The sequence below is a fragment of the Pyrus communis genome, chromosome 10, assembly GCF_041283825.1.
Source record: "Pyrus communis isolate YQ-2024b chromosome 10, ASM4128382v1, whole genome shotgun sequence".
Lineage (NCBI taxonomy): Eukaryota > Viridiplantae > Streptophyta > Magnoliopsida > Rosales > Rosaceae > Pyrus > Pyrus communis.
The window spans coordinates 27,683,773-27,696,442 of NC_142574.1; the positions used below are offsets into that span (position 1 = coordinate 27,683,773).

A 12,670-nucleotide genomic window follows, 5' to 3' on the forward strand; every position below is an offset into this window, starting at 1 on the left:
ACAAGTTAAAATGAATACCACTGGATGATAGTACTAAGTGGCAAAGTCACATTTTTTTAAAACAAACTATTATCTACGCTAAAAGAAAGAGGGTAAGTTTAGCTTCACAATAGACTAGCAAAAAACGTGATTCAAATTCATTTTTGGCAATAATCAAACCTAAAGTCACGTTCAACTCCACAAATGTTTAATTTTTGGATATGCTAACTCCTTTCTTTTTTCACAAACTACAAAATAAAGTTACCTCATAACAAATATCAAAGTCATTACAAATATATGTTGTTCTTTTGCCCATGTAAGTCAAACACAACGTCAAGTGAAGAAAACTATCGTTACTTCGAAAGCTAGTCGATACAAGCTAACTCTTAATGTGCTGCTGATATATATTCTTTTCCATATTTTGAAAAGGTGGCAACGTTGAATCCACCATCAGCATTAACAAAAACAAATGTTTATATTTACGAAAATTCTAGAATAAATCGACCCATGTAATTGTTCTAAAGTCTTGACCCCTAAATCCTTAACTGAAAATCCAACGGCTAAAAATCATAACTTCTGGCCTGGTCATTATATAGTTCTCAAATCAAGAAGTACGAGATCTCAGCCAAAAATTGAAAATAAATATGAACTGATCAGAAAAAAGAGAAAATAATATAGTTGGAGGCTGTCCAATAACAGTATAATAAAAACGGAAAGATATCATTTTCGGATATCTTCCACTAAGATCATCGGATCAAATGATCAGGACTTTGAAATTTCATATAACAGCAGAAATTTATTATAACTTTTAATGGATCAAAATAGATAGGTTGTTGGATGAAATTTCAAAAACCTGGATCAAATGATCCGATGATCTTGATGGAAGAAATCCGATGCAGATCTCTTTCCAATAAGAACAAATTAACTATACGCTTACGTCACGTCGCAAATTTAGGCACCAATTCTAAAGCTGGGTCAACCCTCGTAATTATGGAGAACAACGGGGTCAAACACATAGCCTCCGTCTCCCGCTCCCCAAATCCACCCCAAAGCCCAGAACTTTTCTCTTTGTCCATGAACCCTAAAAAATCAGACCCCAGAATTAGAAAAGTTTCCGTTCAGACGAAAACAAGCAGCTTTGCCCAAAATTCACAGTCGTCTCGGGATTTCCAAACTCTCCTTGGCCGTTGATTTTTACCAGTTGAAGTATCATCGGTGGATTCAGCTTCTTCGTTGGTAAGTAGCTTTTTTTTTGTGCTTCCATTTTTAGGAATTTTGGATTTTTAATTATTTTTATTTTTTTTGGTATCCTGGAATTGGTTTCGTGGAAGCTCTGTTTGGCTGTTGAGAAAATAGTCTAAAAGCTGAATTTTGTAGTTCGTTTTGTTCTTTGAGCTTGTTTTAGCTCTGTTTGGTTGGTGAGAAAGTGTAAGAAAGTGAAAGTATTAAGATAATTTGAATTGTGTACTGGATTTTTTGCTGGCTTAACTTGTATGTTACTAGAAATGAAAAAAATTTCAAAGACTGTAGACTTAGAGATATATATGTGTGTGTGTGTGGGTGTATATTTGTTTTTGCATTTTTTTAAATGACTTGTTACAATTTTATCTTATGTTTTCTTCCATTTTTATTAGCACTTAAGCAGGTTCCTTTGTGATTTGATTCACATTTTCATGAAATTTAGTTGAGTCGACAAGATTATAGTTATTGGGACTTTTTTAATTGTGATTTTTCATAATTTTTTTTTTTTTAACTTTTGCAGTTCAACGGGTCTGCGCAGTGTATTGGTAATTGTTGAGGACGAAGTGATTAACCTTTTGGAGATTGTATATTGGTAGTGGTTATTCTCTGCAATGTCTTGGTGGTGATGTTCGTTTTATATGTGTGAAGAACCGAAGAAGTTATGGAGAGTTTAGAAGTCATGAGTAACGGTGTTGAATCATGCAATGGAGATTCTGTTCAGCTTAGCAATGATGTGAAAGAAAATGATAATCGGGATCTTGACCTTCTCCAGGATTTGGATTCTTATTGGGAAGAAATCAGTGACCGGTTGACCATATCGAGGATGGTGAGTGACTCAGTCATCAAGGGGATTGTTAATGCAGTAACCAACGACGCAGCAGAGAAAATTGCTCAAAAAGAACTAGAGGTGACTAAGCTGAAGGAAATGTTACATGTTTACCATGTGGGTGGTGATGACAATGAATTCTCACCCATGCAGCGAGAGTCAAAAGGAACTGAAGACAGACCTATTAAAAAAGGTGCCAAAGGTGGCATGCGTCCTAGCTTTCTTGAAGCTGTCGTACAGCATGATGGCATAGAAAAAACTTTGGGCATCTTAAGAGGAACAACTGAAGAGCACTTCAGGAAGCTCAAGAATGAAATTGATGGGATTAGAGGGTGTAGTTCGATCAAGAGGATTGGTTCTGGTTCTCAGTTGTTGGGTTTTGGTGACATACTGCAAGATAATGTATCTGACAGATGGATTGCTGTGGATAGATTGCTCGATAGCCTAAAAGGTACAATAGAAGCTGTCTTTCAACGGGTGGAAGGAATGGTTAGCTCGGCAAAGGCATCAGTCTGTGAATGGCAGCAGGAGCAGGATTTTAAAGCAGAAATAGAAGCACTGGTGATGAGGAATTGTATCTGGAGTGTTGAAGAAAAAAATTTGGACTGGTTTCATGGCGATAAGAATTTGCACTGGCTTGGAAGGATGGAAGAGATATCAAGTTTACGTGAGGAATTAGATTCCATTTCAAAATCACTATCTATTTCTGACATTGGGCACCTATCTTCTCACGGGTCCTTGGAAGGTGATGAAGAGAGTAATAATTATAAGAAGGGTGACCGTTTGCATCGCAAAGTTTCATCGTCATTGCTATCATCATCAACAGTAACTTCAACTTCAACACCAACATCAACATCATCATCATCTTCATCATCTCTTTGGGAAGAAAATGGAAAACATGATGAGTCAGAAATAATGCAAGAACATTTGAATGCCACCCGGCTTAGGCATATGTCAATAGATGAGTTGACAAACTATTACAATAATGAGATGATTAAATTGAAGAGAAGTCATGAATCTGAAGTGCTAAATTTGACTGAGCAACTATTCAGCCTCAGAAGAGAATTTTTCAGGGAAAGGGGATCCTCTTTGCCATCAAAGAAGAGTAAGGAGTTTGACTTGTTGAGGAGGCGAATCTCTGAGGTTATTACTAAATTAGATGAAGTGCTTGTCGAAAAGGCGGGCGTGGCTACATTTGATATTTATGAAGAAAGTCTTAGCAGTTTGAAAGACAGACTGGAGTTACTCATTTCAGAAAATAAGCACCTCAGATATTTGCTTGCAGATAAGAAAAGGGAAGTTAAGTGTCTTTCACTTCAAGTTTCTGAGGCTGCTAGGAAAATGTCAGAACATTCCATGGCTGAGGCAAAGTTGTTAAAAACAACTGCTAATCTTAAATCAGCTGCTAAAGATGCGGATATTGAAGCTTTAATTGTTGAAGATACATATGCTTGTATTCTCAGGGGAATGATGGATCAAATTAATTGTATCGCTGAAGAGTCACATATGGAAAATATTTATATGCAAGAAATCTACAAAAGTATACTTAAAGAAGCTGCCCATAGTGCTCAACCTGCTAGCCAATGTGAAATTGAAGATTTGAGTATGGAGTACACTATCAAGCAAGAAATATGTGTACTTGTATTCAAAGAAGTCATGAAAGATGCTGAGAAAAATCTCAACAACCTGAACTTGAAATATATAGAAGAAAATGAACTCCGGGTTTTGATTGAGATAGAAAAACTAGAAAAAGAGAAACAATGTGAAGTGGAGGTTGCAAACACAGTGAGATTAAAGCAAGAAATATTATCTCTGTCTGAAGAAAAGGAGCAGTTGGCGCAGGATGCAACAGCTGCATTGGAAAACGAAAAGGAGCGATATGAATTAGCTGCTCAGGAGCTACATAATTTAAGGGACGAGACATGTCGGCAACAGAAATTGATTTCTGACAGCATTGAAGAGTCAAATGCTACAAAGCAGAACTTAACTGATGCATTGGAGCAAATTGAAAGACATAAGGCTGACATGTGCATGTTAGATCAGAAGCTTGAACTAGCAATGAAAGAGTTAAGCGAAGTTAATGAGGAGAGGAGAATGCTTCTTGATGCGAACCAAGAGAAGCAGAATGCTTTATCTTTGTTGGAAGCAAAAGAAAGGGAACACAAGCAGCAATTGGAATCAATGGCCGTGTATATCCGTGAATTATTGAAAGGGGTTGCTGAATTTGAATGTAGAGTAACACAAGATATTTCAAGGAAATGTTCAAGGTACTTGCTCAGTTATTTTTATCTCTTATTGCTTCGTGTAAATTCTTTTGTGCTCTAGTTCTGTCAGTAGATTTGCTTCCACATTCTTATATGATTCCTGGATGGGGTGATGTTTTGTTAATCTAATGGGATGTGTTTCTACATTCGGAACCCTCATAATGTACCTGTGGCTTTGTTTCCAGGTTGAAGAGTTTGAGTTCTCAATTCCGTTTTCTTAAACAAAAAGCTAATGTCATTGTAAGAAGAGGTTTGCTGTACCGGCAGAGACTTGAAAAGAAATGTTCTGACCTTGAAAAGGCAGAAGCTGAGGTATGTGAATTCGAATCAGATAAGTATTATGCATTCATATGTTCCAACTTGATATTTTGGCGTCATATTATATTTCGTGCTATAAAACCCATGGAATTGAATTGATGCTTGCATATACATGTGGAAGAAGCTGTTTGAGATGCCCTGCTGGATGACGGAACAGTGTAAATATGATTGGAAGTTATCTTCCATTACTGACCCTGAAATGACTTCTGTTTCACAGTGTTATGTTGTAATTTTGTAATGCAAGAAAAGGAATTACATCTTTAAGTATATTGTTAGATGAACTTCTGATTACGAATCAAAGATAGCTTTTATAGTTTGTTATAATTGAGTTTTTGTCATTGAATTTCAGGTTGATCTTTTGGGGGATGAGGTGGGGACTCTGTTGAGCCTTGTTGAGAAAATATACATTGCTCTTGATCATTATTCACCAGTATTGAAGCATTATCCTGGAGTAAGATGCTTTCTTCTATTCATTGGTTGATCATGTTAGCTCTATATAGCTTCTAGATTTCAGGGGAACCGGTGTACAGTATGAATGTATTGATGTCTGCGGAAGTATCAGATGCCCGTGTTTGAAAAAAGATTGATGTCGGTGTAAATATCAATTAAAATTGGCGGAAATGACAGAAATTTATCCCAAGCATGAAAGTTAATAAAAACTTATAATTGATTCTGAATTATAATAAAAATGTTGTGCTTTTAACAAAAGCGCTTCTGCAAATAGGCCCTTGTGTATTTTGTAAGAATTAGTGCGAATATAGTGTGGTGAATGCTTTGATGAACGGAAATAACATCTGTATATTGATCGCGTATTCTCTCTTGCGTTTGCAGATAACTGAAATCTTGAAGCTGATAAGAAGAGAATTAACCGGAGAAATTAAAGCAGCTTGATACACCCTTTTGCCTTGGTAAGGTTTCTAATTTAATGGTCTCGTCTTTCGACAACAGCTCACCATGTCACATAACTCCTATAAATGTGTTTAAATGTTACTTATTTGAGACTGTTGGGTCGAATACTCTTAATGATCTCGCCCTTGCATCTTTCGTGTGACGCATTGTCAGCAGAGTAGTTGTAGGCAATTCATCGCCTTTGTCAAAACAAACATCCAAGAAAAAGTTGAGGAGCATGGAGATATAAATCCCGTATGAGAGACATGTTGCAGAAGCAAAATTTGACGGAGGAACGAGATGTGAAATGGTTTGCAACCAACAGGGGCAGTGCGAAAATCGAAATTAGTGAGCTTGGTTTTTGAAGTATAGTTTTTATTCGATTCTTTTTGTCTAGGTGCCGAGCTAAAACCTCGTCTGGAGTTGACCACTTGTTCCTCCTTCCATGGTTGGAAGAAGTTTTAGAGTCCACTTTGATAGCAATACTACATGTCTGTTTTTTTTTTAGGGGGGAAAACTTGTTTCAGCGCTGCTTTCTGTTGTAAAGTTAAAACTCTCTTTCATAAAATAAATTAATTAATTAAGACAGCGGATCCGGAACACTACTTTTTTTTACACAAACATTTGACACGTTTTTGTGAAGCTTATTCTGTAATATATTTTAACGATCCGAACCGTCTATCTTTGAGAACATCATTCACAGATTATGTTTGCAAAAAGTTGAACAAATTCAAAACGACAAAGGCATTCATTTGTAATAAAGAAAATGAACGAATACGGTTCTACAAAGAAATCATAACCCTTAATTCAATGGTCATATAGGTTAGATTTGGATTTTTAATGAACATGATCTTTGAGAAAGATATAAATGATAAATGATTCGAATCGTTAAAATATATAACGGAATAAGTCCTACAAAAATAGTGTAAAAAAATAGTTGTGCCACAGATCCTTCCTATTGATTAATTAAAATGACAACGAACCGAAAATTCCAACTTTTCTTTTTCCTGTTGAAAAATAGAATCATAGATTGCTATTCAAATGTTGCAGATGAAATACAGCTTCTCCCCGGACTTGGTCTCTTCTGATCTTTCCGGTCGTAGTCGCCGGAAACGGCTTCTTCCATAAAATGAATATTTTTGGTATCTTAAACCTGCAAAGATCATAAGATTAATGTCAACCATTATATTGTAATTGCATACGTGCACAAAATTTTCCGCATGAAGCTAGAACGAGAAATTCGAGAACACTGCTTGGCTCCTTACCCCGTCAAATTCTTTTGTTTACAATATTGACAAAGAATCTCACTGGAGATGTGTGGCATTTGTTTTGAGACTGAGTGTTTGATGGTTGTATTCATCCACTGCCAATCTTCTCTTATTTGAACACACGCAACAACCATCTCGGTGAGGCGAGAATCCGGAATTCCGACGACAACAACGCCGGTTACCCCTGGATGTTGTAATAAGGTTCTCTCCACCTACGGATCGGAGATAAGTAATGAAATAAGTAAATATACTTTTTCTAAATTGGTGAATCCGCGACAAAAAAATTTAGACTGTATGCGCCGGTTATATGTAACTTCGAGGCTCACGTACCTCTTCAGGGTAAATGTTCTCCCCTCCGCTCTTGATCCGACCGTTTGCTCGTCCGATTAGCCACACATTGCCATAGTCATCAACGGATCCAACGTCGCCGGTGTCAAACCATACTTCATTGCCGGAAACTGACTCATTTGGTGGACTTCCGTGCCAATATCTGAGCATCACATGTTGACCTCTAGTTAAGATCCTTCCCACATGAGAAGAGCCATCGACCGAGATCTTTAGTTCCACATGAGGAGCCGGCTTCCCAACACAAACACCCCTTTCTTCATGAGCTGAATGCAGTTTTCGTTCATCATTCAACCGTGGAGGGCCGCCAGAGTTGTCAACGCTTGGATCATACAGAGTCATGAAGGTTAATGACGAGCATGTCTCCGTCATTCCTTAAGTTATCGGAAGGTAAGGAGAAACAAAATCGTAAGATTTTCGAATCAAATTTTCGAGGACTAATGGCTCGTCTGGTGTCTAGGACTAAATTGGATTGGATAACTCATAAAACCAATCAAATCCAACCCTAGACACCAGACGATCTCTAAATAACGAGGGAACCTGCTGGATGAAGAGAACTTACCATAAGCTGAGAGAAGCTTAGCTTGTGGGAACAATTTAATGGCAGCTTTGGTCAGCTCAATTGACAAGCCTCCACCTCCATTCAATATCTTCTTCACACTATCCCTCCCTTTCCATGTTTCCTTCCCCCTGACAGATTCCAGAACATGAACACCGAAAAACAATGGCCGCAAGGCACAATACAAATCGAAAGTACAACACTAAGCGATCCAAAGTACAAGGCCTTGGAAGTCGATCTTCTTTGGACTCGTGCGTGCATTACTTAGAAAGAAAAAAGGGTCATCATTTACCTGAATTTAGAAACCAAATCAGCCATCATTGCAGGAACGGTGATCAGAGAAGTCACGCTATGTCGCTCAATGGCTTCGAGGGCAGATTTAGCCTCAAACTTGGGCATCAAGACATGGCGTGCTCCGATCATTAGCATTGCCAGGGCGGATGACAACCCACCAATGTGGCACAATGGAGCAGTATGCAAGTAAACCTGCAGATATCCACACAATTCAACGTTAAGAAGCCGTTCAATTTTGTGGGCTGAATCTTGTTCAAACCCCGCTTTTGTGCAAAAACCTAGTCCGAGCATGCTCTACTACCTAACTGCAAACTACGAAAAGAACACTTGCGTACATCATCCTCACCGTAGCCAGCAACAGCGATTTTCGCTAGGGACTGTATGATAAAAGCCGAGTGGCTTAGGGTAACTCCCTTTGGCCTTCCAGAGGTTCCTATATATTTAACAAGAACAAATCGATAACTAAAACAAATTAGTGACCGGATTATCTTACAACTAATATCTGAAAAATCTTTTGAGAACAAATAAACACAGTAGAGAGAGCTCGTGCCAGAAGTGAAGCATATGATCACAGCACCGTCAGGTGCCCAGGAGTAGTTCAATGGCAGCGCAGCTCCTACGGAATGCTTTTTAATCGACTCAGTAGTTAACGCTGGCCAAATGAAGAATGAAGATGAACACATTAACCCAATTGGTTTTCATTACAATTTTCTAAATGTGAAATACATGTCTTAGAAACTACATACGATTATTCGAAGCCCTTAAGACATCTGAGGAAGGTGAATCCACCGAAACATGCCACCTCAGAGAAGGTATATCGCGAAGTTGAAGCTTTGAGTACCAAGGGATGCAGCTATCATCAGTCACTAACATTGCTGGCCTCACTACTTCCATTGCCAAAAGTGCTTCTTCATAGCTCTGCAGGGGTGAAAACACAAATTAAACAGATGTTGGGTCAGATTTTGTTACAGAAAAGTAATTGAATTATGGTTTCAAAGTTTACTTACTTACCCATCGGTAATTAAGAGGAGCAGCTATGGCACCAACATATGCAATGGCTAGTAACCACTCCAAATACAACTCACTGAGCATAACGAAACCAAATATTAGTACTTTAGCCATGTTTTGGAAAGGCTAGAAGTGCTTTCAGATTACCAAAAGCGCTTCTAACGTAATTAAAAGAGATAACTAAATGTGTTTATGGACGATAAAAGCACTTTTTCAGCTTTCTCTAGAAGTTTTAAGAGATTTTTTGTGTGCTTCTAATAACGTTATGAGCAAAAGTGCTTTTTAAAGAAACGTTTGAATTTTAGTAAAAAGTTTGTTTCGCTTCTGGTAAAATTACGAGTAGAAGTGCTTCCTAAAATCCTGAACGAGTCCTTAGGATTGACTATCTTTGAAAAAGCATCTTACAAGCGAAGCAGCACCTGTTGAAGGCAGCAATCGAAACGACGTCACCAGAACGTATGCCGAGCGGAAGCAGGCCTCGGGCCAGTTCCATGGCACCCTCCACGAACTCCTTGCCCGTCTTTTGGCGGTTGCCGGTGACCATGACCACTGAATTGCGCCGGAGAGTAGATAGGAGGCTCATGCACTGGCAAATGTGGGCCTGTGAGTAATTACCCATTTCTCTAGGGTGCAAACTAGTAATCTACTAAAATTGCTGTTCTTTTGTGAAGCTCTGAGAATTCCGTTTGAAAGAAGGAGCGGGGAGAGAAAGAGAGGTCAGAGCAGAGTGCCATTGGAAGACTGGATTTCAAGTTATCTTATCTTATGGTACATAATAGCTAAGTTATGAAGCAACTCCCAGCAGCTATGTTACCACACCGATAATATTTTAAGTCAATCAATTATTATTGTGTGTTATTTTTGTTATTCAAATGTTTTAACTTTCTTACATAACAGTACGTGGTTGACTTAAAAATCGCACTAAAAAAAAAAATCATGTGAACGAAAGTTTTACTGTAAAAGTTTGATTTTTCTCCTTTTTCTTAGAATTTAAAGGAGGAAAAAGAAAAGAAGGTGTGCATAGCTATTATTACTACACAAAAACAATGAAGGAGAAGTAACTTGAGTCCGGATTCTCGCCGGAACCTCTTTGTGAGGATCCTGGGAATCTGTGAATCGTATCCGTTTATCGTACATCGTACGGTTACAAATTATTTTAAATATTTTTATTTAAAAATAAACTTAAATAGTATTTGACAAAAACTGACCGTACAATATACAATGAACAGACACAAATCTTCAGGATCCTCATCAAAATGATCCGGAGAGGATCATGTTGGGAGTAACTTGGCATCAAAGTTAAGCCCATAGTAATAATTTACCCAAAAAAAAAGCCCATCTTAATAAATAAATAAATAAAATGTTAAGCCTCCAAATTCTACGCATGGATAAGGATTTGGATCCTCTGGTCATGATCCTCTTAACCAATGTTAGTAGACCGTTGGATTTTTATCCAATAATTATAATTATTATAATTTTTAGAGGGCTTCCATGTTTGTAACCGTTGGATAAAAATCTAACGATCTACTAAAATTGATTAGGAGAATTCCGACCAGTTACCTCGGAAGGATCCAAATCCCATGGATAAAGCTAAAGTCATCTCCCATCACATATAATATTAATAACACCATAAAGCAAACCGTGACAATCTACTTTTGGCATCACGAATGAAATATGACTATTTCTTATCAAGCTCTACAAAAAGAGAGAATACCATTCTTTGAATCTAAAACCAGAATCCAAACTTTACAATAATACAAAGCAAAAGCTTCACCGTCACAACAGATAAAAGTTGCTATACCTAAATTAACAGCCACACCCATCTTTTCATGTCATGCATCGTGCTTATGTTTAGTGTCTCGAATTAGATTGAATTCCGAATCTCATAAAATTTAAATATGTTAAATTGGTCGAAGGCCAATTTTTAAAATTATTCAAGTCATCATCCGAGACTAGTCCGTTCTCTAATTCAACTAGACAAACTCAGTACTTGACTTCCATTTCTTCCTTTGGCATATTGTGAGCCTAAGTACTGGTTTGGTACTGTGATGCTTTTATAAAAAGTAGGTATCAAAAAAAGTTGAGCTCAAAAAGATATTTGGTAAACACTTAAAAACAGCTTATTTTCACAGTTTTGGATGAAAAAAAAAAGCTGAAAACGTGAAGCAGCAAAAATGAGATTATTCTTACAACACAGCAAAAACAGTTTTTTTTCAAAGCACAACAATGCCAACCCAATGCTGAGTAAAAATATCAGTACAGCTAATTGATAAGGATATCGCATATCTCAAATGAGGTCGTATGGAATTAAATGAGACTAAATTGTAAGCAACCCACATAATTGTAAGACTATTGATGACAATCTAATCAAGTTTTTTCTTTTAATTCTAGTGAGCTATCAAATCCAATACTAATCACAGAACGTGATTAAGAATAAGACTTCCCATTTGTTCTCGATGAAATTATGCCCTTTTTCTTCTTTTATTATTTACGGGGTGTAAAAAGTAAAATCCAAAAAAAAGTAGAAAAAGTGCATGTGATTTAGGTTGGCGTGCGAGCCTGTGAATGGTTAATAGCAGAGTACAGCAAATCATACGACGACGTTTGGAGGAATTGAAGCCAATATATGTTGACTTCTGAGTTCTGCCAATTCGAGAGAGAGGAGAGAGAGAGAGAGAGAGAGAGCGCGACCGCCGCTCACTCCCCACTCGTCTCCGACGAAGGACAACAAACTTTAGACTTATCGCTTATCAGTGCTCATACTCTTATAAAACGACGCCGTCGCAGGACCTGAGCCCACTGGAGACAGAGGAAGAGGAAGAGAGGGAGAGAAATGGCGTTTCTCATCGAAATTGGTGTAGCAGCGATCGCGGTGTTTCTGATTGCGGTGGCGATGGAATCGGACGGCCGAGAGCTGCGGCCGTCGGATCACGGCCTCGTGTACCAGGACCAGGCGCCGGCGAGCGCGAAGTCGCCGACGGAAGAGAAGTCGTTCTTCGTCGGGGGAGGAGGAGGAGGAGAGAATTCGCCAGCGGCGGGCGACGCGGCACAGCCGAAGCCGAAGGCGATGAACTCGAGCGACGAGTCGTGGTGGAAGGGCGTGGTGGCACGTGACGGTGGGAGGGGTAGGGATCTCGTGAGGGACGTGCTGCTGGTGGCGAGCTTGCTTTGTGGGATTGCCGGCGTGGCTCTGTTTGTGGCCTCTGCTTTCGTTTACGTCTTGAGGTACCGAAAGCATAAATCTTTACCGTCAGAAGCTCCGTCATCGTGAGGTAATAATTATATCAAGAAATAACTAATGTTCTTGGGATTTTTTCCCTTCAATTTTTTTTTCCACTTTTTTTCATGTAAATAAAATTAAGAGGTGAATCATATGTGATAGAGGATATTCCACATTTTTATTTACATTAAATTTATCTAAACTTTGATAAATAAAGCGGAATTCAAACTTTACTGTAAAGAGATATATAACGCTCTAACCAACTTGACTAAACCGAAATCTACTGAACATTTTTTAGTATTAATCAACATTTATTCAATTGATACTTTTTATCACCAAGTTAGTGGAACATATTCCAAGTTTACATTTCCTTACCTCCAAATGGATAAAAGTTTTAATTAGTGAAGTTCATATCACTGGCTTGCAAGGATTTGTAGCCTTGATGATCAAAATTGTTTC

At 38.1% G+C, this 12,670-nt stretch overlaps 3 protein-coding genes across 5 annotated transcripts; 2 read left to right on the plus strand and 1 right to left on the minus strand.

Annotated features, from left to right (window-relative positions):
* Positions 1 to 960: 960 nt before the first annotated feature.
* On the plus strand, positions 961 to 5,826 carry LOC137729184 (myosin heavy chain-like protein). Its single transcript, XM_068468038.2, has 6 exons — positions 961 to 1,215; positions 1,742 to 4,314; positions 4,497 to 4,623; positions 4,979 to 5,080; positions 5,461 to 5,537; positions 5,686 to 5,826. The coding sequence occupies exons 2-5, from the start codon at positions 1,883 to 1,885 to the stop codon at positions 5,518 to 5,520; spliced, it is 2,721 nt and encodes a 906-aa protein (XP_068324139.2). The 5' UTR covers positions 961 to 1,215; positions 1,742 to 1,882; the 3' UTR covers positions 5,521 to 5,537; positions 5,686 to 5,826.
* Positions 5,827 to 6,382: 556 nt separating this feature from the next.
* On the minus strand, positions 6,383 to 9,808 carry AAE14 (acyl-activating enzyme 14). 3 transcript variants are annotated; one of them, XM_068468039.2, is made up of 10 exons: positions 9,411 to 9,808; positions 8,995 to 9,067; positions 8,730 to 8,901; positions 8,534 to 8,635; positions 8,319 to 8,416; positions 7,982 to 8,175; positions 7,693 to 7,820; positions 7,116 to 7,504; positions 6,783 to 6,997; positions 6,383 to 6,670 (listed from the first exon to the last, which is right to left on the minus strand). In XM_068468039.2, exons 1-10 carry the CDS (start codon positions 9,608 to 9,610, stop codon positions 6,541 to 6,543), a joined length of 1,701 nt encoding a protein of 566 aa, XP_068324140.2. In that variant the 5' UTR covers positions 9,611 to 9,808; the 3' UTR covers positions 6,383 to 6,540. The 3 variants fall into 3 exon arrangements, with proteins under 3 accessions (XP_068324140.2, XP_068324141.2, XP_088534479.1); XM_068468040.2 differs by having other exon boundaries at positions 9,397 to 9,535; XM_088678353.1 differs by having other exon boundaries at positions 8,991 to 9,067; positions 9,397 to 9,535.
* A 1,832-nt stretch (positions 9,809 to 11,640) lies between these two features.
* On the plus strand, positions 11,641 to 12,384 carry LOC137730013 (uncharacterized). Its single transcript, XM_068469075.2, has one exon. It carries the CDS (start codon positions 11,825 to 11,827, stop codon positions 12,260 to 12,262), a length of 438 nt encoding a protein of 145 aa, XP_068325176.2. The 5' UTR covers positions 11,641 to 11,824; the 3' UTR covers positions 12,263 to 12,384.
* The last annotated feature ends 286 nt before the right edge of the window (positions 12,385 to 12,670 follow it).